The following is a 27,852-nucleotide window of genomic DNA, read 5'->3' on the forward strand; positions in this document are numbered from 1 at the left end:
GAGGTGAGCCCTCGCGCGACCAAACGAGGAGCTAGCTGCCTTAAGTTTAAGAGCTAGGAGCTGCCGATCCAGGCTGTCCGTGGAGACTCCTGGGCCACCATCTGGTTTGCGAGTCCCTTTCAGGTACAAGGCCGCCGTGCAACAACGGTAGGAGCGATCGAGGCTCAGTGGGTGGCTAGACAAGGTTAATTAAATTAAATCTCTGTAGCCTGTTGTACCCTGTAGGGACTCTGGCATTACCTTTAACTTTTCCCCCGACGCTCTGCAGTTACTGGGAGCTCAAACTATTTTCCTTCTCTGCAGGCAATGCGTGTTCCATCAGTAAGAACACAACAGGAGTACAGGACGGTGTACGTGCTGGGTTGGGTGTGATTGCACTGTACTGGTTGCTTTCGGCTCTGAGTAACGTAACGGGATTTGTGCTGATTGCTCTTCACTGGACACTTTAGAAACCGAAGTGCACGCATCATGCAGAGTTTCAGATTTTCAGAAGCATAGTGATTCATCCATTCACACAAATTCTTCACCTGCGGGTTCCCTCTCTTTCAAGTATCGATCCGCAAGCAATTAATGTACATTGTTAGTACTGTTTAACAAAGAAGATACTGTGACAACAAACTAGAAATGCGACCACACCTACGTAAGTAGATCTCGACCGGCGCACCTGTACTGAAAGGTGCGGTTTTGTCTACGAAATCTGTACGTATACGCATGCATGGCTGGATGATAACTATCCCTCCCTCGTACCGAACCGATACTCGCCGCGTGTACGTACGAAATCACTGTCCACATCATCATCATCATCACAAACTGGCCCCACACACTGACCTGTAAAGATGGCTCATTTTTTTTCCTTCCCTTCCATGGGGCCTTCGCTGTCAGCTCAGGTTCACCGTTCAGTTTTAACACGCACGATCAGGAGAGAGCACGCTATATATAGCGGCGCATCGTCACTGGAGCTCTCTCACTGCACTCCACGCTGCTCAGGTCGGGAAACACAGCACAGAGCGCGGGGCAACACCGCAGCAACAGGGAGGAACGAAAGCTTCTGCGCCGATCGACCGAGAAGACAAGAGGGAGCCGGCCAGCCACCAGAAGGAGAACGAGTTCGGGAGGAGGGAGCGGACGGATGGCAATGGCTCTGCTCCCGCTACTGCTCTCGCTCCTCATCGTCTCCTGCGCCGCGCAGTCGCCGGCCTCCTCGCCGTCCGCGTCCAAGGCTCCTCCGGTCGTCAGCGCCTCGGCGCCGCGGGCCTTTCTCGCGCCACCGACAAAGGCGGTCTCGGCACCGCAGGCCTCTGTAGCACCACCGACAACGGCGGTCTCGGCGCCGCAGGCCTCGGTCGCGGCACCGACAACGGCGGCCGCGGCACCGCAGGCCTCTGTAGCACCACCGACAACGGCGGTCTCGGCGCCGCAGGCCTCGGTCGCGGCACCGACAACGGCGGCCGCGGCGCCGCAGGCCTCTGCACAGCCGCCAACAACAACAGTTGCCGCGTCACCGACACAAGCAGCCTCCGCGCCTCAGGTCTCCGCCGTGGCGCCGACAACTGCAGCCTCCGCGCCGCAGGTCTCTGCCGCGGCGCCACAGGCCTCCGCCGCACCTCCTACCTTCGCCGCCGCGCCGCAGACCACAGCCGCCTCCCCACTGCTGGCTGCCACGTTGCCTCCTGCTTCCTCCCCGCCACTAGCTGCTACGGCACCTGTCTCTGCCACCCCTCCAGCCACGCTACCTCCCGTCTCATCGCCTACCGTCGCCGTCGCCGCGCCAGCCCCGACGACTCCGGCTCCGGTCGCCGCCCCGCCCCTGGCAATGTCACCAGCGGCGCTTCCTCCGGCCACGTTCCCTCCAGCAACGGCTCCGACGCCATTTCTCGCTGCCCCGATCCTGCCTCCCACCGCGCCACCGGTGGCTGCACCCGCGCCGGCCCCCGTGTCTCCGGCTCCGGCTCCAAGCGTCGCCCCGACCCCGTCGCCGACAGAAGCCCCGACGCCGTCGCCCACCGAGGCCCCAACCCCGTCGCCCACGCTGGCGCCGGAGCTGGCGCCTACGCTCGCGCCGTTCAGCTCGGTGTCGGTGAGCCCGTCGCTGGCGCCTGGCCCCGCGCTCGCTGCGGAGGAGGAGTCGGCCGCGCCGAGCTCGCGCACCGGCGTCGCCGCCGCCGCTCTGGTGTCGTCCTTGGTGGCCGCCGGGCTCATCGTCGTCTTGTTTTAAGTAGAGCTGAGTTTACCGTTGTACGTCCGTACCGTTCCTCGCACGTTCTTGTCCTCCTGTTGTTGTTTTACATTCTTGCTGTACAACACATTGATAATTTATTTCTTTCTATTCATGTATGGATGACGGACTGCCTGCCTGCTGCTTTGTGCTATCTTTTGCATTGCGGGGAAGAAGCCTTTGCGTTGCATGAACATACTCTCATGCGTGAGCGTGACACGCATCAGTCTTTGTGCCTTGTCGCTAGTAAAAAAAAAACGCGTCTCATGCTGCGGCTTTGTAGGCTTTGCTGTCACGTAAACGGACGTGAAGAAGCCTAATATAGGTCTTGTACTTCAAAAAAATTTACAAAACTTAATAAAATTTTTCATCACATCGAATTTTATAATACGAACATTAAATATAGATAAGAAAAAATAACTAATTGTATTAACTGTAATTTGTGAAACAAATTTTTTAAACTTAGTTTATAATTAGATAGTATTTACTAAATAGAAACGTTGCAACTAAACAAAGCCATATAGGTAGATGCAGGCGAAGACGAATAAGAAGTTTCCGTGACCAGCTGTAAGTGTAACAGTACGGCACTGACGATGGTAGATCCGGGTGCTCTCTTGCCGACAGTTTTTAGGAGTCAAGACAGGAACTTGTAGCGGTACCGACAGAAGTGACAGGAAACGCGACGCACGTACTACAACGCAGCCGTGCATGCGCCAAATCGCAGAAGCATGTGAGACTCTCGGCACCACGAGGGACGAGGATCCGTAGGGACACTGCTGCCGCGTCGTCCACCGGGTGGGTGGCCAGGGGCCAGGCGCGGGCCGTGGCCGCTGCTCCCAAAAGGTGACGAAACGGAGCGAGCCCAATGATACATCCTCAAATCATTCATCCACCACCCACCGTTTTGTTCGCGTTTGACATTTGTTAGCCTGACTGACACACCGTGCAGGTGCAGCGCGTGACGGGTAAGCACTCCATGCTCCACTACGCCACCGAGAGAGAAAAAGAAAAAAGCCACTAATTCGCCGAGGGAACCGTCAGCATGACACGGCGAAGGCATGGCGTCGGTTGAGGGAGGAGGCAGAGAGAGAGAGAGAGTGGGGAAACAGAGCAATGAGGTGGTAGGCTGCCAGTGCACCATCATCTTCTTACTGGCACCGCGTGGTCGAGCTCGCTCGATCGCTGCTGGCGGTCGCAGGTAGTGCACTCGAGATCGACTTGCCCTGTGAATCCTACTGTGGTGGCTCTGTCGCGAGCGCGTGGGGCGGGGGCGCCGCGGCGAAACATGCGCCGGTCGCGCGGTCGGTCGTGTGTTGCTTGGCGCTGGCATGGTTGTGAGAGGGCATCGTCGTATCGAATGTGTATGAACCATATGAGCAGCTGCCAGCTGGGACTGGTGAGCGACGGATCCACCACGTACCGGCATGTACTGTACCGTCTCTGTACGTGTGATCGTTGGGAGATGGACCCCGAGTCACCTGCTGCCGATGACGAGGCGTACGGGGGTACTAGCGCTTCGTGTCTCGTCTGCCATGCTCGGCGGCCCCGGTCCCCGGTCCTGTTGCCGCCGTGTGCGCGGTTTGGCGTTTTACACGGTTGGTTGCCGATGCGGCCACCGGCCAGCAGCCTGCTCCTCCCAAGTGGTCATGCGGTTCATCTACGTGAACTACATACGTCCGCCGTTCGTCCGGGCGCTGACTGAAGTTCAAGGAAGTAGTAGGGATGAACCGCCAAATATTCAAAATTGAGGGTTTAGGTAATTTTGCCTACAATAAGTCTTAACTCTTAAAGCTTAATAAAAATCAAAGTCAAAACACCTCTTCCTCAACAATCTTCATACAATCAGAGCCGCTGCTAATACGAGCAGCCAGGTCACCAGCAAGGGGCCTACCGTAGCTCGGTGGGACCCGCCGAGCACGAGGTAGGGGATGCCCGCGTCGTCGTCGGTGGTAGGAGGCCCAAGGGTGGCCCCGGAGCCCGTCTGCGGCGGCGACTGCGGCGGGGCGCCCGCCGGAGCTCCTCCTCCCGCCGCCGGCTGGTTGACCAGCACGTGCAGCTTCATCCCGCCCAGGCAGTGCAGCTGGTTGCCGCAGATGAAGTACCGGTCGCCGGCCGCCGCCAGCGGCACCGTCGTGTTGCCGTCGTTCTGGGACAGGACCGCGTCCGCGGCGCTGCAGTTGTTGTACCCGGCCTCGTCGACTTCGTCCAGCGTGTGGTAGCTGGAGTACTGAAACACTGCATCATATCATATCAAGGGGAACCAACGCACTTGTAAGCAAATTAACGTGTGATCTTGTGTGTTGCATTACATATAACCAGTCAAACACGTATGGATTTATGCGTCTTGCAGCACGACCCCCGACCAGGGACGTCGTCTGCTTTTGTTCCCGGTCGATCGAACGGTGAAACAAAACCTGAACCGCGACACGTTTGGCTCTTGTGTACACGAGACAGAGCAGGGGTATGATGATGATGATGTTGCCAGCCAAGGTTCGTACGTACCTAGAACGTCGCCGACGTAGAAGGTTTTGCCGCCGGCCCACGACGGCAAGTCGGCGCTGGGATCCCACCCGGCGCTGTTGCCGACGTTGTAGGAGACCGCCTCGGCTCTCGGTGCCACGCCGGCGACGAGGAGCAGGGCGCACAACAGAGCCAGAGCGACGCGAGCTTGAGCCATGGTATGGTCTCTGTGCAGTGCAGGGATCCAAAGGTTATCCATGCGTGCCAAAAAAAGCCGGGATATATACGAGAACGGCAGTTCTTGGTGAAGATTGGTTACCTAATCAGCTAATTTTTTCAAGCGCGTTAACCAGCAGCTGCTGTGCTCGGATGCTTCATGGTTGCACGCGAGCGAAGCGGCACAAGTCAACGGCTGGCAGGGCTCCAATTGGGAAGGTGAAGCGGTCTTCTACTCGTCGTTTTTTTTTACGATGGTTTTGATGATTTGAATAGGTGATGCCGGTGAGGAAACTGGGTGTGTTTGTTGAGGTTTGGTGGTGCATTCTTGCGTGCCGTTGGGTACTAGGTATTGGCGGTTAAGCAGCCTTGCTCCCCCTCCAAACCTTTTGTGTGGAGAGGTGATGTCATTCTCATGTCATTTTGTGTTCGGTGTTCCTCGCGTGAGCACAAAGTCTCCTTCGTGCTTGTGCTCGATTGAGATTGGCTGTGAATCCAATCCGGGTTGGATCGAGCTCGGTAAAATCTTTGTTTGAGCAGCAGCGGCATGTGTAAAGAACAGAGTCTGCTTATTGTTTTCTACTCTCTGTTTTAAATTGAAATATTTTATTTTTTAATAATAATTTACGTATACATATTGTATATCTAAGTGTATATTAAAAAAAATATACTCTCTCCGTTCTAAGTTATAAGATATTTCAAGAATTTTAGAGTGTTAGTTTAGTCAAAATTATATGATAAAATAATAATATTTATTATACCAACTAAGTATTATTAGATTCTTTATGAAGTTTTATTCTCATCAGTACAAGAGACAACAGAACTGTATCACGAGTAGCCAAAAAAATCATAACAAAAATACAGATACACAAACCCAGCACTCTTTGGACGTACTACAGTATTAGCCTACTATGGTAGTAGTGGGGTAGTAGAGCATAAAGCGGATCACACATGTGCAGGTCGGAGCCCCGGGGGACGCAACGCAACGCAACGCAACGCAAGCAGAGAGAACGCACGAAACCAAATAGGAAATTCATGTCGTCAAAAAAATAAAAAAAAGAGAGGAAATTCATGAAACCGCACTGCCTTTTCCCTAGCGGATCCTGAATTCAGCCCATCATCATGAGGGCAGCGAGGCCCACGGCCGCGAACAGCAGGCCCGTCGCGAGGCGAGCCCCTGTGCCAGTGCCAGCCGCGCTCGAGTCCGAGTCCGACTCGCCCGCAGCCGCAGCGTCGTCCGTCGCCGCCGCGCCACCAGACGCCGGCGTCGTGTTCGTCGCCCGCATGGCGGGACCCGACGTCGTCGCGGCGCTGCCGCTGCTAGTGCCGCCGGAGACGGTGATGGCGAGCTTCATCCCCGAGGCGCAGTGGCCCGGGGCGCCGCAGATGAAGTAGCGGGTGCCGGCCTTGGTGAGCGGCACGGTGGTGCTCTGGCCGTCCCGGTGCGACCGCAGCGGGTTGCTCGCCGAGCACGCGCTGTGGTCCGCCTCGCTCACCTCCAGCACCGAGTGCGACGAGCTGTACTGGAACGCTGCAATGCGAAATCCGGCCAAGCCGCGCGTGGTTACTAGTGCTCGTTTCGTTCATGCGCCGGCCACGTACTGCCTACTGACATTACGAGAGAACATATATGCTGCATTGACAGTATTGGCGATCGACTACTGTATGAATCTGATGGCGAGCTTTATTTGGCACGTACAGATCGTGTCGCCGATGGCGAACGGCTTGCCCTTGGCCCAGGCAGTGTAGTCCACTCCGGGTTTCCACCCGGACGAGTCGCCGACGGTGTAGTCTTTCGCGGACGCCGGCACGACGGCGGCGGCGGCGACGAGGAGGACGATGGCCATCAGAAGCATGCCGCGCAGAGAGCCGGCCATTTCTCCTAGCGCGCGAGATCGATGCTGGCGGAGTATCGAAGCAGAGACGACGCCAAAGATTGTAGGAGAGAGTGAGGTGAGTCAGGAAAGGCGTTCGAGAAAAAAGGTGAGTCGGGAAAGTGATCAATGGACAAGGCTGTTTAGGCGTTGAGAACGGTTCTCTTATATATATAGGCCAATCGGTGATCATCAGGCGTTGTTTAATTTTTTTTTTGTCTCCGTGAGATATATGGATATTTCGTTGGTTATTAGGCCTTGTTTACATGTCTTTAAAAATCCAAAAGTTTATAAATTTTTTCATTATATTAAATTTTTAGACGCATGCTGCTACAATAACTAGATCCAAAAAAACTTTCAAATAAAAGTACAAACAAAAGTGCTACGGTATCTAAATTCAAAATTTTTAAAAATGTAAATAAGATCTTAATACGGTAGTAGTGGTGGTGGCGGAGGGTGGCCGAATTTCGTTAATTACGTACCGGCATGTCGTGTCACTTTAGTCTTCGCACAGATGCGTACGACGAAGGTATTTAGTGGCTTCCTTTGCCCCAGGGAAAAGAGAAGAAATAAGAGCCTGGAAATGATTAATGTATACACCTAATACAAAGGTGCACCACCGTATAAGTACTTATTAGTAGTAAATAGACGATGATGGCTGAACAAAGCCAATAATTTGTCTACTACCGAGTTATTATTTTTTTGGTAGAGCATCGCCATTGAATGAGTTGCTTTGCTTATTGCACAGAGAACATGGACAGCAACCTGGAACCATTACCGTGGGCATTGCAACGGTCAGGGAATGGAAAATTCACGGAAAATAGTTTTTTTTCTCTTGAATGAATATATAGTTACATGCGATGCAGTTTTTTTTGCCCTTAAGGGCATATGCTCCCACTCTCTCCACCACTGAATTCGAATTTAGAAGTGTGCAAACACACATTTCAAAGCAGATTCACATTGAGATGTGTGTTTGCACACTTCTCAATGTAAATCCAGTGGTAGAGAGAGTGGGAGCATATGCTCTTGAGGGCAAAAATAACTTTTCCTAGTTATATGCGATAAAAGGGCGATTCTTGCACCAGCACTACAACTGTTACATTTTTGCTGTGCAATTGTGCATTTGGTTAGAACGAGTTGGATGAAATTTGTCACCATTTGACATCCGTTACGTGGGACCTGCATGTCATCCTCTCTCACCTGCATGACCTTTCTAGTGCCCAAGGACCAAAGCTATAGTACCAGACTCAGGTTTGCCATCCGATTGAACAAACGTGGCAGTTCGTGTGTGTGACCATGCAAAAATATTCACCTTAACAAATGGAAAGTTAATGCAATAGCTGAGCCGAAGCACTCCGCTCTCTCGAGAGGCCCCTCATCATGCAGCTCGCTACTACCAGATGGACATCCTAGGCCACACCATGACAAAATTCGCAACAAGATTTCAACGAAGTCAAGGATCTACAGACTAAACTCCTCTATCTGAGTGGTCTCATATAGACAACGCATCGCTTTCCTTTTGCGATGATAATACTTGACGATGCAACAAAAACAATAGCCATTCCAGCAAACTGAAAAGCATAGTGCAACAAGCCCAAGACCATCCAGAAAATGCAACAAATAAAAAATAGTGCTGCAGGCGTACAAGTAGTATGCAATACACATGCAACTGAAATGATCTCGCGCCAGGCAAAGTAGATATCCCTAGCTATATTCAAATCAACAAGCAAGCAACTCCATCGTCCACCGAAACAAATCAAATCATAAAGTACAGAGGAACTCCTTATTAAAAAAGTGTAGAGAGAAAGATGATGGATGCTATGAAATCAGATCGGACCCTCCAAACATGATTTTTTTTTCAAGTAATCCACCATGCTCCGACTCTATAAAAGATGGCCAGGGCGCTAATTTACAGGTGGTGTAGTCTCTTCTGAGATATTGGATAAAACTTGCAGGTGTAAGGAAGGAGATAACTGCTTAGGTTAATAGCTCCTATTTCCTACTAACACCGTACCATTGCGTTTTGGATGTGTTGACAGTTAAAATTAGCTTGATTGAATTTTGTTGTGTGAGCGTCGAATGATCCGGACCTAGACTGCAGTCACCGAACTATGTGCCGCTAAGAATATTGTGAAAGGCCAAGGAAAAAGGTTCATGCATGGCCATTTTTTAAGAACATCATTTTTTAGGTAAGGAATAAAGTTCCAGCCTCTATATCATCCATAAATGGTACATAGCTGAGGTGAGTCAATACAAACCGGAGCCACTAGGGTCAAAATATTACATCCAAGAGTTTTTTGACAAAAACTGGAGGGGTTTGCACCCCTACAGAACTTTATTGACTGAAACACAAAAGTACAAGAAAAGCGGTAGAACAAAGAGGAAGAGTGTTGATGTTTTCTTATTTTAGATAATTTTTAGCTTAGAACCATTTCCACCAGGAGGCTAGGCTTTCAGCATAAAGCGGATGTAACGCTCTAGAGTCCAAACGGGTCAGATGTAGTCTGCATGATGAGTGAACTATATATCACCACTAAGTCATTTATCCTTTTATTCTCGCTTCACGCAAAAGAGTTAACCCAGGATGGTGCCCTGTACTTTAGAAATCTTATATATTGATGTAACCCACCTCTAACAACTAAGGTAGGATTAAACTCACATAACCCCACATTAATATACACATGGCTCGCTATGGGTCAAATCTAACTGAGACGGTGTCATACTATATTTGTCCTATTTATTTGTGGAAGTAGGGATAATCTTGTCACCACACCATACGGGGAACAAAGTTGTAAGGCCCTAATTGCTTCAAAGCTTCCACACCATTGATTGTGTTCATTACAAACTTTTTTCACGAGTTGCATCTCGTATAACTGAGTTTGTTTGCTTATCTGAAAAGTCATGACTGAAAGTACTATTTGTTAATTTATTATAAGAAAAAAACACTACTAAATGACTGACAAATTCGATAAATAAGCTTAACGAACAAGACCAGTACATTGCTAACGAACGGTTCACAAAGGAACTTCTGGATCACTGTGAAAAAAGTCACAGCTTCATAGTGGTCCGAGTCCCATCTTCACAGGCCTATATTTTTTTTTTGAAGTACAGCCACAGCACTCTTCACTGAAGAAGTGACGACGCATCATGCAACTATAGAACAGCAGCAGCAAGGCACTTCGAAATTACATGTAGTTCGGCACTGTCACGCTGATCAAGAGCTGGGCACCACCAGCAGGCATCACGACCACGAGCCCCTCGTCGGCACTCGATGAGATGGAGTAGGACACGTGCACGGGCTTGCTCCCCTCCAGCGCCAGGTCCTCGAGACCGGCCTCGCTCCACTGCGCGACCCTCGCCGCGAGTCCGTGTCCATGCCCATGGCAGGCCTCGCGATCACCGTAACCCACCGTGCCGCAGCAGGTCTGGACGTGCAGCCCTTTCGAGCTGTCGCGGGCCATGACCGTGAACCGCGGGGGCTGCTTGGCGCCGCCGAGCCTCTTGCTGGCCATGCCGACGCAGGCCGCGGCGAGCGCGCGGTGGTCGGAGGTCGTGTCGGGAGCCCCGAAGAGCACGGTCGTCGTCGTCGTCGTGCTGTCGTCGGCAGCGGTGGTCGCAATGCCCAGCGTGGAAGTGCCGGACTTGACGCGCTTGGCGGCGCCTGGGCTCTGGATGTAGTGCGTGTACTGGATCACCGGGTGGGCGACGTGCTTGCTTTGCGCTTGCATCTCCGCGTTCTTGCGAGCCCACGACTTGAGGAAGCCGATGAGGGACAGCGGGTCGGCGAGCAGCAGGCTGCAGCTGACGCCGACGGCGTAGCCGCCGTCCGAGAATCGTGTCAGCTGCAAAAGAATTAAAACAGGAAATATATTGTTACATCTAGTTGCGACTTCACTGACTTGTGAGTAGTTATTACTTGTGACCGATGACTGTGCCTGCATGAACAACGGGGCGCAGATGTCGGGCTCGTGCACGTCCACGTCGGTCCACAGCGCCAGCGCGGCCTCCTTCCGTTCCCGGTCGACGCCCCTGGCCTCCAGGAACTCCGCCATGGTGGCCTCCACCGAGGCCTGGACCAGCCGCACGCCGGTGTCCCTGAGCTTCACCTCCCAGAGGCGCCCGTCGTCGTCGTCGTCGTTGCCGCCGTCGCCACGGCGGCGCAGCCGCCCTGCCATCTCCGGGTGGTCGACCAGCGCCGCGCAGAGCGACTCCTTCACCCACGCCGCACGCTCCCTCGCCGCGGCCTCCGCCTCTGCGCCCGCGCCGCGGTAGTAGAGCACGGCGCGGAAGCGGCGCTGCAGCTCCGCGGCGGTGAGCGGCGGCCCGGACACCGCGATGGGCAGTGACTTCCCCGCCCCGGCCATGCGCATCGGGACGGCGGTCTGGAGGGACTCGACGTGGATAAGCATTGGCGCCGTTGCGGCCATTTTGGCGTGCTCCTAGCTGCCTCTGGCCGGCAGAAAGAATAGGAAGTTCTTGGCCGGAACTACAAGTATATGGTGCGTATTGGAGCCCTGGAACAGGCTCACTTTTATATACGGAGTACGTGCCAATACAATTCCCAATGCTTTTTTTTTTTGCGGGCATGCAATTTTCTTTCAAATTTGTAAAATTTCTTGGATGGATACTTCAGTACCGATTATTGTAGATAGTTGGTGTGGCTAATTCAGTGTAGATTTTGTTAGGCGCTTCATATCACTATCACTTGGGAGTTGGTAGAAAATGTAAAAGGTTCAGACACGTTCTTGCTTGTTTGGACGATGTAGCTGGGTTTTGGCTAGCTACTCTTGGCAAATTGATGGTTTATTATTAATGCCGAGGCGGTTCAGGTCACACATATGGTACGTGCTTATTTCTAGAAGTTAGTTGCAGAATTTGTTTGCCTACTTTGAGCTTTTCATGACAAAGTGCTTGCTCTTGAGACGGACATCCTTCCATTCAAAAAGGGCAAAACAAGGCAGCAAACAGGGCTACCAATCACAGAAGCAGCGAGCCTATGAAAGTGTATGAGCTAGTATGAAGTAATGAATCACGAGATAATAAATCTCAAGTAAAGTGTAAAGATAGGCTAACAGCACATAAAATTTAGAAACAGTCTCAAAAGGTCTCTTTTTCACTGGAAGCGTTAGAGAAAAATCTGACATCACAATTCACAAGAGCATTTGTAGTGCAGAATTGGAGAGAGCAAACATTATTACAGGCCGATGCCTTCCTTGCTTTGCAGAGATTGCAGAATTGTAAAAGGTGTTCTAGTGCTATGCACTATGCAGATGTGCAGCTAAACTAATCCAATGCCCAAAGCCAAAAGATTACCCACGAACTGTATTACTCTTCACTTGCTGAATCGGTTGGTGTGCTGCAGAGAAACAGAACATGGACTGTTGTCAGAATCAATGAAGTTGTCACATATAATCAATAGAACAAAACGAATTCCAAACATGTCTCAAACGTCTCCTGAACTTCTCATGCTCATCATGTCTAAACAGAGAGTATATGATGGGCGTATATACAGTTCTGAATCCTTGAGTAAAAAAATAGCCATTCTTAATGGAAACATAAACAGAAGCAAGCAGCCAAAGGAAAGATATCTAGTGAACCATTAGAGGCAGCAATTTTTTCAAGTGACCGGTAAATACTACCAACCGAGGTAACCTTCAGGTTCAAGTTTATACTACAGGACTAACAGGAGGAATAAATGTGCAAAAGAACAAGCAAGCTCTATTGTAATTTGGGGTCAGTAAGAATATGTATGTAGAACAATCTGATATACTAGCAACATGAAGGAAATAAAGATCAACATAGGCAAGCCTTGATTAAACATGCTGGTAGTCACAGTTCGTCGACTCTGCTCAACTATACCATTGTCCACTACTTCAGTGTTTGCAGTTTGCAAAACCATGAAATGACACATGTATTGTCTACTACTTCAGTGTTTACACAATGAAGATGACCACAACAACAACAACAACAACAACAACAATTCTGTGATACTGTGGAAGAAATAACTGTGCCAAAGAATACGACAGATTGCGCTCTGATCTGAGCAATAAGTACATGCAGGGTGATCTGATATAGTGGTCTGATGAATAGAAAGAAATGACGACCAATAAACCCAATTGTTTCTAGAAAGAAAAGATACAAGAGGCCAACACTCCATGTGACAACGCTTCTAGTCGAAAGTCATTAGAACAATATCAAATTGTGTGTGCACTGGATTGTACTAGCAAGTGACTGGATAAAGACAGGCAGAAATAATCAGATCAGGGCCTCAGGGGCGACCAGAGTGTGTGTGTGTGTGTGTGTGTGTGTGTGTGTGTGTGTGTTATGGTTCATTATCCTCATTCCCCAATAGTGTACAGCAATTTTCACCATATAAAATTCAGTATAACTATTAAGTTTGTCCCCACCCCCACCCAAATGGATCTGGAAGGAAATGAAGCACAATGAACAGTAATGTCTATGCTTCTAAAACTCTTCCATTTCACATGTTGCTAACCACTAACAATCGAGTAGTTAAGCTCAATTACCGCCAACTGCAACATTTATATTCACTGATTCGAAGTTTTACAGTAACTTAGTATAGGTAGACCAAATAACCATGTCATGGTGCACAGAAATACATAGCAATCTACAGAGTTCCCCTCCCCATTTTCTCCAATCTCCACGGCTCGTCCACAAATTGAAGATACCACACCAATGCGAAAGGAAACAGCTAGGAACACATTACCACTACAAATGACGGATCAACAACACAGGGCTCTAGTGACAATCCACAAATGAATCCAACTATCGAGCAAACGGAGACCCACAACAGTAATTAAACATACAGAGCATTGAGCAGGATCACAGACCTTACTGCCCTCCTACACCTCGTCCTCCCAGTCATCATCGCTGTCGAAATCACCAAATGCAGCCTCCTCACTGCAACAAAAATTCAGATAAAACAGATTGCAATGCAACATCACCAACAACGCTAGAACCCCTCGATCATGAACACAAACCAGCACAAATCGAAAGCAAGTGGTGCGCGCTCACCATTGCTGCATGTAGTCCGCGCTGCTGCTCCCGACGAGGCGGAGGGTGCGCTTCCCCTCGTTCTTCCTGTACCCGGACATCGCAAGCGAAGCACCACAGATCAAAACCATCAAAACCACCAAAATAATCCCCACAAAATTCACCGTCGCGCGTGCGTTTCAATTTCCAACCAACACGAGGAAACAAGGAGAGCAGAGCAACGAGAGAGGAACCTGTGGCGTGTGCGGCGGCCAACGAGGGGGCGGCGGTCGAAGGGGGACTTGAAGCGGGTGTAGCGGAGTTCATCGTCGTAGTAGTAGTCGTAGTCCACCGCCTTGTCCATCTTCGCGAGGTAGCGCTTGACGTTCTTCACAGCGTAGCCGCCTCCCCCTCTCGCCTCGGACCAGGGGATCCCGCGCGGGTGGAAACCCTGGGCGACCTCCAGGAAACGGGGGCTCCCGTACCCCCCTGTAGCAGCGATTGCAGGCAACAAACTGAAATGCGTGAGTAACAAATCAACCAAGCAAAATCCACGAGAAATCAAACGAAACAGTCAAACCAAATCCCCGATAAAGGAGCAAAAAAACCAAATCCGCGAGTCCGCGAGAAACGAAACAACCAAATCGAAACGAAAGCACATTATGATGATCGGAGACGATCGAGCAGCCGGCAGCGTACTTACATCTATAGTACAGCACCATGGGTGAGGGGAGGAGCGGACTAGGTGCGGAAAACCTAGCCTTCAGATGCTGGCAAGCCGAAGGCCGAGACGATGGGTGCGGAATTGGTCGGCGAGGTGGAATGGAACGGGATGCAAGGCGGCGGAGGGGGAGGGGGTTTTATAGCAGGCGCAGTGCTCTGTTCTGTGTGTGTGTTTGCGGATGCAGGGGGCAGGAGGAGGTGACGTGGCCTGTACGGAGCAAGAAGACACGGGCTCTCTTGGGGCGTTCTTTCTTCTGAAACAAGACAGAGGAATACGCGGGAACTTAAGTTGGCAAATATTTTGTTGGCTACAAAATTTAGGCCTTGTTTACTTGTTTAGTGCATGAATTTTTTAGGTGTGTAGCACTTTTCGTTTATATTTAGCAATTATTGTCCAACTATGGGCTAATTAGACTTAAAGATTCGTCTCATAAATTACAAGTAAATTATGCAATTAGTTATTTTTTATTTATATTTAATGTTCCATGCATTCATCTAAATATTCGATGTGATGAAGAATTTTGGATTTTTTTAGAACTAAAGGCCTTAACAAGATTCTATTGAGCAGTATGTCATCGAGTAAAAATGTATGGCAAGATTAATTAGTCATAGAACATTGTAATCGTGAAGCAAATGGTGTAGCCCATGAATTAGCTAGAGTTGCGCTTCAGGAGAAGCTCACATGTAATTGGGTCGATGAACCCCCTAGGTTTCTGCTAGGAGCTTTGGCGAACGATGTAACTGTCTTGCAAAATCAATAAAGTGCGCCAAATGGCTTTCTCAAAAAAAAAAAACTGTAGCTCTAAAATTTCTAACCATATCTTTTTTATGTTTTTTTGCACCAGTATTGCTAGCATCCAAACGTCCGATCTGAACGCTAGCGTCAAAGATGCCAAGCCATTGTACAAATATTGCCCCCACCTGCCCCTCACGGAGAAAGAAAAAAAGAGAAAAGAGTAGATATACTCCACCTGCCCCCACACAAAGATGAAAGAAACTGCCTCCGCTCTCCACACGTACGAGATCCGCCCGCCCCCAACCTCATCGTCCCCAGCACCTCCACCCTGCCGCAAGCTCACTCCCACAACCCACCCCAGCCCCCTCCCTCGCTTGGCGCTGCAACAATAGGATGAAACGACTGAAACAACATGAACATGTTATTGCAACAACACTGAACAAACTATTACGACAAATAAGTTAAACCAGTTGAAACACCATGAACATGTTATGCAATAACACCGAACAAAGTGCTTCAACAAATAAGTTGAACCAGTTGAAACACCACGAACATGTTATTGCAACAACACCGAACAAACTGCTGTAACAACATGGAACACCTCCTGCAACACATCTCAAAGAAGCGATACTACTACAACATTGGGATAAAGAAGTTAAAACTGTAAGAAACATATTATTGCAACAACAAAAGAACTACTACGTAGCCCCGGGATAAGGGAAAGTAGGGAGGCACATGGGTTGGGGGCGCCGTCGGAGGTGTAGATTGAGCCGCCTCCATGGATGGGATGGAGGATGGGCCGCCATCGCCTATTGGGTGGAGGAGACCACCACGCTACTAGATTTGCATCGTGCTCCATGGATCCACCATGGGAAGACCAATACTCCATGGATCCACCACGGGAAGGCCACCATGGCCGATGTTGAGGTGAGGGACGACGCGCTAGAGTGGAGGACACACACCAGACTCAAGATAGGTAGAGGACGCCGCCTCCATTGAGGAGGGAGATGGGAGGAAGGCACCACACTGAGTTGAGGTCAGATTTTCAAGAGAGAGAGAGAGGAGTAAATGAGAGAGCAAACGGAGGTGGAGTAGGCAAGGAGAGCTATGCGGTGAATTTTTTGAGATGAGTGGATGGGGAGAACCATATGCTGTCGACGAAAGCTGATCGGCAGTCTACCTTGGGGTATACCCACGGTAGTAGTTTATCAGTAGACGGTGCGCAAACTACGAACTCGATGGTGACGCAAGACACGGACAAGCTTTTTATCCAGGTTCGGCCGCCGAGTTGGCGTAATACCTACGTCCTGCGTCTGGTTGTATTGATTTGTGTTGAGAGAATCGTATGTCCTAGGGGGATCCCTTGCCTCTCCTTATATAGTCTGAAGGGCAGGGTTACAGATCTGGAAACTAATCCTAGTCGGTTACAATTGTCATAGATAGTTCGATATCAATTCCTATTCTAACCGACTAGAATCCTGCTTGATCTCCACATCTTGCTTCCTTGCGCGAAACTCCAGGCTGTCGGATCAAGCCTTGAACTCGTCTCGTAATGGGCCAAGCCTCCTGGCCCAAGTCTAGCCGTAAGGGTATAGGGGTCTATCCCCCCACAGCTAGTCCCCGAGCACCATGTATTGTGATGTAACACGCCGTCTTGAGCTTCTTCGATCAGTGAGGCTTGACGTCTTCAATAAGCAGGAAAGTCGTCCAAACAGTTGCAACAGTATTTTGACCAACTCAAAAAACAGTTGATCAACATTGACATCGAAGAAGCAGGTTGTTTGAAGAATGCATGGTGCTCTAAATTAAAAAAAATTTCTTTCCTGGTGAAGTGTGCCCACTTTACTTTTCTGAAAAGTATAGCTTTTCAAAAAGCAAGCACATTCACCGCAAGGTGAAGTGTGCCCACTTAGTCCCCGAGCCTGGTAGTAGGTGACGTGGGCACGTGGTGCCAGGGTCAAAAGAAAAGTCCTCAAAGAAATTCTGAAACTGAGATGCATCGTCAGATGCATCGTACCGATGTAGTCCCCGAGCTTGCTGGAAGGCGAAGTATGAGCCTTGTAGCAAGGTCTAAAAAATTGAATTTACCAGTCCGTCTGCAATTGAATAGACTAATCGACCAGTCCCCGGGTGTATAATAGTATGACGACCAGTCCCCAAGCACCAAGTGCGCTCCTTAGAATTCTGCGTTGCTATACTGTACGACCAGTCCCCGAGCATCGAGTGCTCGGTGGTCGGTGCAGTCTTTGAAGTTCCGAGCTGATAGACTGGGCGACCAGTCCCCGAGCGTCAAGTGCTTGGTGGTCGGTACAGTCCCCGAATTCTCAAATTGGTGGGCCGGTCGACCAGTCCCCGAGCGTATAGTGCTCGGTGGTCGGTACAGTCCCCGAGCACGGCGTAGGGACCGGTGGACAAGTCCCCGAGCGTGGTTGGGAACGTAAACGTGCTCGGTGGTCGGCACAGTCTTCGAGCACAGCATAGAGAGTAGTCGACAAGTCCCCGAGCGTGGTTGGGAACGTAAACGTGCTCGGTGGTCGGAGCAGTCCCCGGGCACAGCGTAGGGAATAGTCGACGAGTCTCCGAGCGTAGCTTGTCGACTGGGCCAAACTCCTAAAAAATAAATATAAAGAATTGGTAGTACATGATGTATAAATAACCTTTAGATAGAAAATCAGTGCTAAGATAAGTTTTAGATTTTTTGTTATAAAATTAGCACGAGTAGTTAATTCATCCTAGAGCTTGTACCAGCTCTGGTCTAGCCAACAATCAGCATGAGGTGCGGAACCTAGACACGCGTAGGATTGTCAGCCACGTCAGAGAGCTATTGCCGACCACCCGGAACGCAGAGGGCGGATCTCGTGCACGTGTAGGGAGGAGTCGGAGACAGTATCGGCTCTGGAAAGCTCGTGTAGGAGAAAAAACTAGTCGGCTAAAAAAGTTGTTTTGAAGAATAATAAAAAATATTATGCCAAAAATAAATAAGATATTAGAAGTGTACTTATCTTTGGATGAAAGTCTAGTTAGTGACGACAAAATTGTCCGGCCTTCGAGCTTTTCGACTTGTCATGGCGGTGGTCGCTGTTGTCGTAGCGTCGTTCTTCGCGGCGATTATTATTGCGACTGGTGGTCAGAGCAAGTAGGCCAAACAATTTGGTCGATGGCCCGAGCAGGTCGGTGTTGTCGATCTGCCTCCCTTTGTAGCAGGGAAGCGGGTGACGCGTTGTCGGCGTGGTCGGAGACGTTGCTGGAGTAGTCGGAGTCGTAGCCAGCGTGGTTGAAGCCGCCGCCGACGTCGATGAAGAAGTGGTTGGCGCAGATCGGATCTACACCTCCTCCGTGGTCATGGCGGTGAAGTTGTTGAGGCTGACGGTGAACGTGAAGTCGCCCGCCATGGCCGCGAAGTCGGGGATGATGGCCATCTTGTTCGTCGGGAGAGCTGTACGCACACCCCCTACCTGGCGCGCCACTGTCGACGAAAGCTGGTCGGCAGTCTACCTTGGGGTATACCCACGGTAGTAGTTTATCGGTAGACGGTGCGCAAACTACGAACTCGATGGTGACGCAAGACTCGGACAAGCTTTTTATCCAGGTTCGGCCGCCGAGTTGGCGTAATACCTACGTCCTGCGTCTGGTTGTATTGATTTGTGTTGAGAGAATCGTATATCCTAGGGGGTCCCTTGCCTCTCCTTATATAGTCTGAAGGGCAGGGTTACAGATCTGGAAACTAATCCTAGTCGGTTACAATTGTCATAGATAGTTCGATATCAATTCCTATTCTAACCGACTAGAATCCTGCTTGAGATCTCCACATCTTGCTTCCTTGCGCGAAACTCCAGGCTGTCGGATCAAGCCTTGAACTCGTCTCGTAATGGGCCAAGCCTCCTGACCCAAGTCTAGCCGTAAGGGTATAGAGGTCTATCCCCCACATATGCGGACGGAGATAAGTGGATGAGGAGAGCCGCAAGCAGACGGGAGCGGCAGGAGGCCGGGCGCCACGTCCAAAAACGGCCGAACGTCAGAGTCAAAGCAAGAGTCAAACTGTCAAAGCATTACCGAATAAATATCAAGTAAGGCGTACAGATAGGCTAACAACACACGAAATTGAGAAAGTCTCCAAAAGGTCTCTTTTTTCACTGGAAGCGTTAGAGAAAAATCTGACATCACGAAAGCATTTGCAGTGCAGAATTGGAGTGAGAAAAAATTATTACAGGCCAATGCCTTCCTTGCTTTGCAGAGATTTCAGAATTGTAAAAGGTAGTGCCATGCACTATGCAGACGTGCAACTACACTAATCCAACGCCCAGAGCCACAAGATTACCACGAACTGTATTACTCTTCACTTGCTGATTCGGTTGGTGTGCTGCAAAGAAACAGAGCACGTATTGTTGTCAGAATCATTGAAGTTGTCACGCCCACGTATAATCAATAGAACAAAGCCAATTCGAACTCAAACATCTACTGAACTTCTGATGCTCATCATGCCTAAATTAGATTAGATAGATCTAACAGATAGGAGTGGTCAATGGCAAAGGATTCAGAATTCTTTCACAGCCAACACATAGTGGAACCGTATAAGGAATTAAAACAGCCACCTCAATGGGTTAAAGATAGATGTGTATTAGGAACTAAAAAATAGCTATTCTTAATGGAAAGACAAAACAGAAGCATTCAACCAGAGGAAAGATATCTAGTGAACCATTAGAGGCAGTAGTTTTTTCATGTGATTAGGTAACCTTCAGGTTCTAGTTTATACTAGAGGACTAACAGGAGGAATAAATGTGCAAAAGAACAAACAAGCTCTGATGTATTTCGGGTCAGTAAGAATATGTATGCAGAACCATTGATATGATAGCATTATAGCAACATGAAGGAAATAAAGGTCTACAGAGGCAAAGACTTCATTTAACATGTTGGTAGTCACAGTTCGTCAACTCTGCTATGCTATATCAGCAGTGTTTGCAGTTTGCACGACCATGCAATGACACCTCCACGGCTCCACAGCCTAAGTTGTACACACACACACACAGAAATTTTCCGCAAAAAAGTTACAAATGAAGATAGCCAAAACAACAATTCTGTAATGCAGTGGAAGAAATAACCGTGCAAACAATTAGGGCAAAATGCAGTCTGATCTGAGCAAAAGTACATTGCAGGGTGATCTAATATAGTGGTATGATGAATAGAAAGGAAATGAGGACCAATACACCCATTTGTTTCTAGAAAGAACAGATACAAGAGGCCCGAGACTCCATGTCACACTGCTTCAAGTCATAAGTCGTCAGACCAATATCAAATTGTGTCAAACTCGAAAATTAATGTTCACTATTTCTATTTTTCGCACTAATTTAGCAGTCAGAGACCAAGTAACCATTATGTGCTGCACAAGAATACATAGTGATCTCAATTCGATACACTTATATGTTAGATTTGTCTGGGTATTGTCTCCAGTTCAAATTTCAAACTACCACTGAGATGCAAATGCAAAACTGTAAACACATTCTTGCTCTGATGACTGATCAAACACAAATCTGCAGTTACAGTTAAAAAATTAGACCTAACTGCTGCCAAAAGTGTATTTCCGTATTCATAGCGGAAAAAAGTCAGAAAAAAAAATCCATAAAGACCCAAAATAAACTAGACTCAAAATATGACAAATTGGTCGTCATTATTGTCTATCTCGAAGTTTGGCACTAGTATAGCATACAGACCCAAAAGCCATAATGTGTTGGACAAAAGCAATTGGCGATATGCAAATGTCCCCTGTTCAATTTCCCCATGGATCATGCACAATACAAACAACCACACAGATGGAGCAAAACTTGTAACACACTGTTACTACTGATCAAACAAGACAAAGTTGTTGAGAGAGGAAAAAAACAAGTAAAACACTCAAGGCTAAGATCAAGTTCACAACCTTATGGCCCTCGTACACGTCGTCCTCCCAGTCATTGAAATCGCCAAATACAGCCTCTTCACTGCAATGGATGGGCCGTAACATACAGCAACATGAACAACAAAAGCTAAAATCACACGATCGTCGACACAAAACCGAAACGAGCAAATCTAAGTGACGCACCATTGTCGCATGTAGTCCGGGCTGCTGCTGCCGACGAGGCGGAGGGTGCGCTTTCCCGCGTTCTTCCTGCACGCCGACGGCGCAAACACCACGAATCAAAACCATCCAAATTAGTACCAAATAAATCCCCCAAACTTTATCGCCAAGCGGGCGCTACAAAACCAACAAGCAGGAGCGCAAAGCATCCAACACAACACACCCGGGGTGCGGACGGCGGCCGATGAGGGGGCGGCGGTCGAAGGGCGACTTGAAGCGGACGTAGCGGAGGTCGTCGTCGTCGTAGAAGTCGTAATCCACCGCCCTGTCCATCTTGGCGAGATACTTCTTCACCTTCTTCACGGCGACACCAGCTCCACCCCTCGCCTCCGACTTGGGGATTCCGCGCGGGTGGAGGCCCTGCACGACCTCGAAGAACCCAGCGCTCCCGTATCCATCTGCAAACCCCCGCCCGCACACCGATCAGGGCAAGGTACAAAATCCGGAGGAACGAGCAACCAAACTAAACTAAAAAGAAAATTTCCTAAAAGGAAAACCAGATCAAAAGCACATTGGGATGATCAGAGGCGCTTATGTAGTGCAGCGTACATCTCTCGTACGAGGCCATGGGGGAAGGGGAAGTGGCCGGCTTGGTGCGGAAACCTAGCAGTCGACGCGCGCGAGGTGGGGTGGTTGCGGAAGTGGTCGGCGAGGAAAGAAGCCGCGAGGCGATCCGTTGCAAGACGGTGTTGCGGTGTTTTCTGACACTGGTGTGGAGGCGGAGGGGTTTTTAGCAGAGTCTTTTGTGGGGAATTCTTTCTTCCCAGAGAAGACAAGAGACAAGACACAGCCAAATGCGTCGGAAGCCGAACGGTTTGGGGCTTTGTGGGCTCAAATAGCCTCTGGGTAAAGGAAGGAAATGGGTAAAAACAGATACAGCTGTACAGTAGATCCCATGGGCCTAAATCGGCATGGGTTGGCCCAAATCGGGTCATGTTCAAAGCAACGCACGCGGCTGCCCTGCCTCTGCATAGGACGCATCCGCCACTTCTTCCGCATTTCCTCAAACACTTCGCGCGCCGCCGCCGCCGCCGCCACTCTCCGGCGTCGTCTACTCGGCTCCGTCCCCCCGCCAGGAAGCAGACCACCACCCCAATCCCTCTCGTCCTTCAGAGATGCAGAAGGTTCGTCTCAAATGGGTGAAGAACCGGGGCCTGGACCACCTGATCGAGCGCACCACCTCCATCCGCGCGTCCTGCCTGCTGCTCGACCACCTCTCGCGCCTCCCCGGCTCCTCCCCCGTGCCGGCGCGCTCCCTCGCTCGCCTCCAGAAGCCGCTTGGCCTCACGGTGCCTGTGCTTCGCTTCCTTCGCCGCCATCCCACGCTCTTCTCCGAGCAACCGCACCCTCGGTTCCCCACGCTGCCCTCCTTCTCCCTCACGTCCGCGTCACACACCCTCCTGGCCCGCCTCGCCGATGCCTCTGCGCACGACGCGCACCTCCGCCTCGCGCGCCTCCTCCTCCTCACCCGCTCCAGGTCGCTCCCGCTCGCCTCCGTGCTCCCGCTCCGCTTCGACCTCGGCCTGCCGTTCAACTTCGCCGCCGCGTTTCCGGCCTCCCACCCCGGTGTCTTCGCCGTCGCCAACAACCGCATCTCCCTACGGTCCGCCTCCGGCCTACCCGAAGACATCGCCGTCTCCTCCCTCCAACGCCGTCACGCCGCGGCAATCGACTCCGCGACCTACCGCGCGCTGTCCCGGCCGCCGTCCTCTTCGAGCGCTCCGCTCGCGTTCCCGATGCGATTCCCGCGGGGGTACGGCGGGATGAAGAAGGTCAAGGCCTGGATGGATGAGTTCCACCGCCTTCCCTACATCTCGCCGTACGACGACGCGTCAGGGGTCGACCCTGAGAGCGACATTTACGAGAAGAGGAACATCGGCTTGCTACATGAGCTGCTCGGGCTAACGGTGCACAAGATGGTGCGGAGGAACGCCATCCGGCTTCTTCGGGAGGAGCTGGGCCTGCCACACAGGTTCACTAGGCTGTTCACGCGGTACCCTGGGGTGTTCTACCTGTCGTTGAAGTGCAAGACAACGACTGTGGTGCTTCGTGAGGGGTACGAGAGAGGGAAGCTCGTGGAGCACCATCCCCTGGCTGCTGTGAGGGACAAGGTGCATTATGTGATGCGCACTGGAGTGCTGTACCGCGGAAAGGGTTTGTCCAAGCTTGTTCTGGATGAGGATGGCACTGAGGAAGAGGGTGCACTGAATGAGGAGGAATTTGAAGGGGAGGGAATGGACGAGGATGCTGATGTTGAGTGCTTCGGAATGGAGATTGTGGATGACGATGGGCCTGTTGGTGATGTGGATGATGAAGGTGATAGTGATGGCTGACATGGATTGACGATTCTTGCCTTCTTGATTTATGTTTTGCAATTGTGTCTTCAGTCATGAGTTACAGTGACTGTGGGTTTGATTCAACTTATTAGTGGCTCCAAATGAGAAGTTCAGCAAGTTATTGTAGATTGTATCATGCTCTGTTAATACTTTGATATATGCTACATTCATCTGCTTAAGAAGTAGCAAGCTAAATTTAATATGTAGCTCTTGGTTGGAGAGTTAGAGCATTGTTTATGGTTCTGTATATAGCATGGGGGCCCAATACTTCTATATATCAATTTTTATGAAATTTGAGGTACACACAAAATCGAATGGGAAATATCTCAGCCTTTTTTTATTAGCTAAAGTGCAGTCTCTTATAATAAGGTAATTTTCATTGCCAATTGTCTTGCTACCATTCTAGAGATTGCATTTGTTTCATAAGTTTATGCTTTACAGGATTTTTCTGATATTCCATAGGATAAAACCTTTAATTCTGTAGATGACTCTTAGTTGCCATCTAGTGCTTGAGTTACCTTCACCTTTAATCATTTATTGGGGTGTTCAGCCAGAAATAGCTGAATCCAAAATATAAGGAAGTGTAATTCTGACCTGTATCATCAAAAGATTCTCATATCACTGTACCCCTGGCTTATGGGGCTTATGTGTTGGAGTTTTTGGGAGATGCTTAACCTTCGTTACAAAGACACCATGTATCTAGGTAAATAGAAGTCTTCATGTTATTTTTCTAGCTTCACCCCTGTTTATTTAAGCATGCCGCCACAGCTTGTTCACTTCAGTGTTTAAATCAAGTCAAGCACACATTTTGGCGTTAGATGTTCTCTCCAAGGTGACAAATCGGTTGGTGAAAAGTTGGGGCAAGATTGGAGATAAACTGCTCTTTTAACTTCTAGATGTCATTTGGGAAAAAGATATTTGGATCATTTCAGGTAATTGAAAAGGCCTCACTGTCCTAACCTCTATATAGGCTCTGAGCCTCTCACAGTCTCACCAATGATGGTCATGGGTGTGGTAATTCGCAAAATTGCTGACCATTGGTCCTCACATCATTCCAGCTAACTATCATGTTGTTGACTCAGGAACCCTTGCAATCCTCATAGCGATTTTTGGAAGACAGTGGAATCAAATTTGTGATGTGCACATATTGAATTTCGTGTTCTACGGTTCTCTGATTTCATTTGTGCCCTTTCTGATTTTAAATTGCGCCGGTCACGTTCTTTTAGTAACATTAAGTATGAAATACCAACAGTTTTACTCTACGTTCGACCTAATGTTGGATGCCAGCCTCTTTTGAAAAATCCTGGAAAGTGTCTCACTGTTCAGACTTCCAAGTCACTTGCATGTGCAGCTAGAAAACCATGTGAATATGCTCTTGTGCCTCAAATCAATGCAGTTGATTTTGTTCTGCAAGCCTGTAATAGACTTAACTTTACAAACTGCAATATGTGTGATTAACCAGGAAAAACAGCTTATCAGCACCTTTTCTTCATTAAACCAAAATCTGTTGGTACTCTGTTTTAATGCATGTGTATACTTGTATATGCCTTTCTTGAGTTCATACATTTTGAAAAAAAAGCACAGACAGGGGCGGAGGGAGGGGTCAAAACCTCCCTATGCTAGGTTTACCCCTCTTACATGATATCATTCTGTTGAACCTAGTGCGGCTGTCCATGATTTATGGTATTATTTATCTTAGCAATCCATTTGTAATATACAATTTACTACTTATTTGAACCACGGTGCACAGGTGGTGATTGGTGAAGTTCATTTGATTATTAGCTGGTGCACCAGGATTTTAAACAGCAGCTACTTTTCACAAAGAACCTTCTCTATGAAGTTTCATTGTTTGTGCTACTGCTTGTCTCCTAAGATGACAGGTTATGTGGTTTGCATACCGTCTTATTCCTTCTTTTGCTCATATTTACTTATGCAGACCAACTATGTTGCAGGATTCGTTTCTGGAGGGATTACAGATTACTATCATGGTAGAAGTAGCAGCACACACCATCTTTGAGGTATTGGTTTTGCATTTAGCTAGTGATATTAAATTCATGATAGGTGCCAGTAGCCTCTCCATTTATTTCATTTTCTTTTTAGAGTTATTGGTCCCTGAGATTCGTGTGTAATTTGTTCTAGATTTATTTTGCTGCTTTCATTACTTAATTACTGACTCTGTATTCTCCAACATGCCAAATGCCATGTTTTTTATGCCCCTTATAAAACTGAAATCTCACCTTTTTCTGCAGAAAACTCTAGCCAGCCTAGTATATCAGATAAACAAGTCATTCACTAAGTTTCCTTTTGTGTGTGTTTATGTGTGATGTGTGAAGCTGCACGGCAGATCTAGAGGTTGCAACTCCTGCCTACCGGGCAAGAGCACTAGAGCAGCCATGATGAACTGTGAAGCAAATAAGGCACATTCAGGCTAAAGTTTCTCTTGGCATGTCATGGTAGCTGCGAAGGCCGCAGCTGAACCCCCTATAGCCTCACGTTCCCACAGCCTTTTTATCAGGCTAAAGTAGCTTGGCATCATAGGAGAGATGAGATGGGATGCATGCCCCAGAAGACCAGAATTGGACCCTGCGCTTTCCTGGATTCCAATGCCCAGATGGATGGAGGGCCAGGGAAGAGGGAACAACCGGAAAAGGAGGAAGCCAATTTGTTACTCGGGTAGACATACTCTATGCCAATTTGCCACGAACTTTGTCAAAAAGAATCAGCCACTGAGGGGGCCACTGGTTGTTGCTTGAGTAGGGGTAATCCCAATGCCTCATTCTAGCTTAACTAGTGGGGACAGCTGATATTAGAATGCAAAGCTAATCATTACATCATGCCTCCTCCCTGATGATGATCCTTGCCTTTTGCGCCCAGCCTTTTTCTACTGTTTCACAGCATGCATCATATTGCCTAGGGCAGAGAACATATTGGGATAGAATGAAATTATGCCGAAATGAAATATTCAGCAGTATATATATCATGAAACTCTGACCTAAACTAGTGAAGTGACTAATAAAGCTAAACCATAGTCCAGAATATGTTTATATGATCAGTTATGGATCCAGAATGATTGCTCCTCTTCTTTTTATTCGTGCATAAAAATTGTTGGGAGGGCCCTCCCAGCCCCCACGCAAGATCTACCCTGAATATGATATGATACTATTTAGCAAAAATTTCAACCATAGTTTATATTTCCGAAGCTGTACCTGAACATAGCAAATTTTTAAGCCTGCTGGCATGAACTTCGAAGGATAGAGGCATAGATCAATCTCCAATCTGATGCATTACACTGACAAAAAAAAATTCCAGCTCTGCTTTCCTGTATAGTCACATGAAAACCAGGAGCTATCATTCGCACCACGTCTGATCATGAAACTGAAGGTGCAGGTGTGCAGGGGGTGCTTGGAAACTGCCACTGGAAATCTGATTGCAGAATTGGGCAGTGTGGAGGCATGACTGCATGAGAATCCTATACGAGCATGATACCTGCTAATTGCATGCACACACAGTGGGTTGTTACCCAGGATTTCAGGTCAGTGATTTGTTTCTGGTCGTCTTGGATGTTTCTCCCTTCTTTTTCCTGCCCGTTCTTGTTTTTGACTTGTCTCCGCCGGCAGTATGTCAGATCTAGTTCAAATCAGGGCACTCGTCACCTCAGCTTACCTCTAAATGCAGTCCCAATTATATTTATGATTCTGTACTGTAAGTGGCTGCAGACTCGGCATCTCATGTCATTGTGGATGAGCTAGTGGGTTTATTGCCGTCACCTGGCTGGATTATTTGGCTTATCACAGGGGTCTGGAAGCAGTTTTCGTTGGTCCACTGACAAAAAATAGATTTCTGCAAATTGGAGCTGGCTGTTTTCTCTGCAAACAACTTGATTACGACTTTTTTGGTGGAGATGAAGGTCGGATTATTAATAATCACTTTGGTGTTTGGCACGGCTATGGCTTTGCTAAAACGGCTCCGGCTTCTTTACTTTTTATTTAAAAACGGGTTTTTCAGAAAAACATTTGGCAGGGCTCATAAGGAATCGGAGCCGAAAAGAAGCTTTGTCAAACAGGCCATTAGAAGCAACAAGTGGATTCAGTTGACGAGTTATCATGCCACTTTTCATGTGCTTTAACAGATAATCGTTTCATAATCTTGGTTAAATAAACTCTCGACTTTTCGTGGTGGTTGTTTAA

The 27,852-nt window shown here is 48.9% G+C and overlaps 7 protein-coding genes across 12 annotated transcripts; 2 read left to right on the forward strand and 5 right to left on the reverse strand.

Annotated features, from left to right (window-relative positions):
• LOC110436298 (vegetative cell wall protein gp1-like) lies at window positions 949-2,341 on the forward strand. The gene has a single exon (XM_021462989.1). The coding sequence runs from the start codon at window positions 1,130-1,132 to the stop codon at window positions 2,213-2,215; it is 1,086 nt and encodes a 361-aa protein (XP_021318664.1). The 5' UTR covers window positions 949-1,129; the 3' UTR covers window positions 2,216-2,341.
• On the reverse strand, window positions 2,598-4,995 carry LOC8055948 (blue copper protein). Its single transcript, XM_002448227.2, has 2 exons — window positions 4,718-4,995; window positions 2,598-4,450 (listed from the first exon to the last, which is right to left on the reverse strand). Exons 1-2 carry the CDS (start codon window positions 4,932-4,934, stop codon window positions 4,050-4,052), a joined length of 618 nt encoding a protein of 205 aa, XP_002448272.1. The 5' UTR covers window positions 4,935-4,995; the 3' UTR covers window positions 2,598-4,049.
• On the reverse strand, window positions 5,716-6,905 carry LOC8055949 (mavicyanin). Its single transcript, XM_002448228.2, has 2 exons — window positions 6,591-6,905; window positions 5,716-6,422 (listed from the first exon to the last, which is right to left on the reverse strand). The coding sequence occupies exons 1-2, from the start codon at window positions 6,766-6,768 to the stop codon at window positions 6,001-6,003; spliced, it is 600 nt and encodes a 199-aa protein (XP_002448273.1). The 5' UTR covers window positions 6,769-6,905; the 3' UTR covers window positions 5,716-6,000.
• On the reverse strand, window positions 9,672-11,398 carry LOC8055950. Of its 2 annotated transcripts, none has more exons than XM_021463893.1 (2): window positions 10,682-11,398; window positions 9,672-10,607 (listed from the first exon to the last, which is right to left on the reverse strand). In XM_021463893.1, the coding sequence occupies exons 1-2, from the start codon at window positions 11,190-11,192 to the stop codon at window positions 10,162-10,164; spliced, it is 957 nt and encodes a 318-aa protein (XP_021319568.1). In that variant the 5' UTR covers window positions 11,193-11,398; the 3' UTR covers window positions 9,672-10,161. The 2 variants fall into 2 exon arrangements, with proteins under 2 accessions (XP_021319568.1, XP_002448274.1); XM_002448229.2 differs by having other exon boundaries at window positions 10,701-11,388.
• Window positions 11,830-14,593, reverse strand: LOC8055951. The gene is made up of 5 exons (XM_021463468.1): window positions 14,462-14,593; window positions 14,013-14,247; window positions 13,801-13,866; window positions 13,617-13,686; window positions 11,830-12,121 (listed from the first exon to the last, which is right to left on the reverse strand). The coding sequence occupies exons 1-4, from the start codon at window positions 14,478-14,480 to the stop codon at window positions 13,629-13,631; spliced, it is 378 nt and encodes a 125-aa protein (XP_021319143.1). The 5' UTR covers window positions 14,481-14,593; the 3' UTR covers window positions 11,830-12,121; window positions 13,617-13,628.
• On the reverse strand, window positions 19,319-22,374 carry LOC110436399. Its single transcript, XM_021463467.1, has 5 exons — window positions 21,879-22,374; window positions 21,493-21,727; window positions 21,294-21,359; window positions 21,132-21,192; window positions 19,319-19,577 (listed from the first exon to the last, which is right to left on the reverse strand). The coding sequence occupies exons 1-5, from the start codon at window positions 21,895-21,897 to the stop codon at window positions 19,554-19,556; spliced, it is 405 nt and encodes a 134-aa protein (XP_021319142.1). The 5' UTR covers window positions 21,898-22,374; the 3' UTR covers window positions 19,319-19,553.
• LOC8055952 (protein ROOT PRIMORDIUM DEFECTIVE 1) lies at window positions 22,295-27,824 on the forward strand. Of its 5 annotated transcripts, none has more exons than XM_021463465.1 (3): window positions 22,295-25,683; window positions 27,053-27,197; window positions 27,283-27,824. In XM_021463465.1, the coding sequence occupies exon 1, from the start codon at window positions 22,445-22,447 to the stop codon at window positions 23,660-23,662; it is 1,218 nt and encodes a 405-aa protein (XP_021319140.1). In that variant the 5' UTR covers window positions 22,295-22,444; the 3' UTR covers window positions 23,663-25,683; window positions 27,053-27,197; window positions 27,283-27,824. The 5 variants fall into 5 exon arrangements, with proteins under 5 accessions (XP_021319140.1, XP_021319139.1, XP_021319138.1 ...); XM_021463464.1 differs by having other exon boundaries at window positions 22,295-25,545; window positions 25,618-25,683; window positions 27,047-27,824; XM_021463463.1 differs by having other exon boundaries at window positions 22,295-25,545; window positions 25,618-25,683; window positions 27,053-27,824.

Source organism: Sorghum bicolor, chromosome 6 (assembly GCF_000003195.3).
Source record: "Sorghum bicolor cultivar BTx623 chromosome 6, Sorghum_bicolor_NCBIv3, whole genome shotgun sequence".
NCBI classification, from domain to species: Eukaryota; Viridiplantae; Streptophyta; class Magnoliopsida; order Poales; family Poaceae; genus Sorghum; species Sorghum bicolor.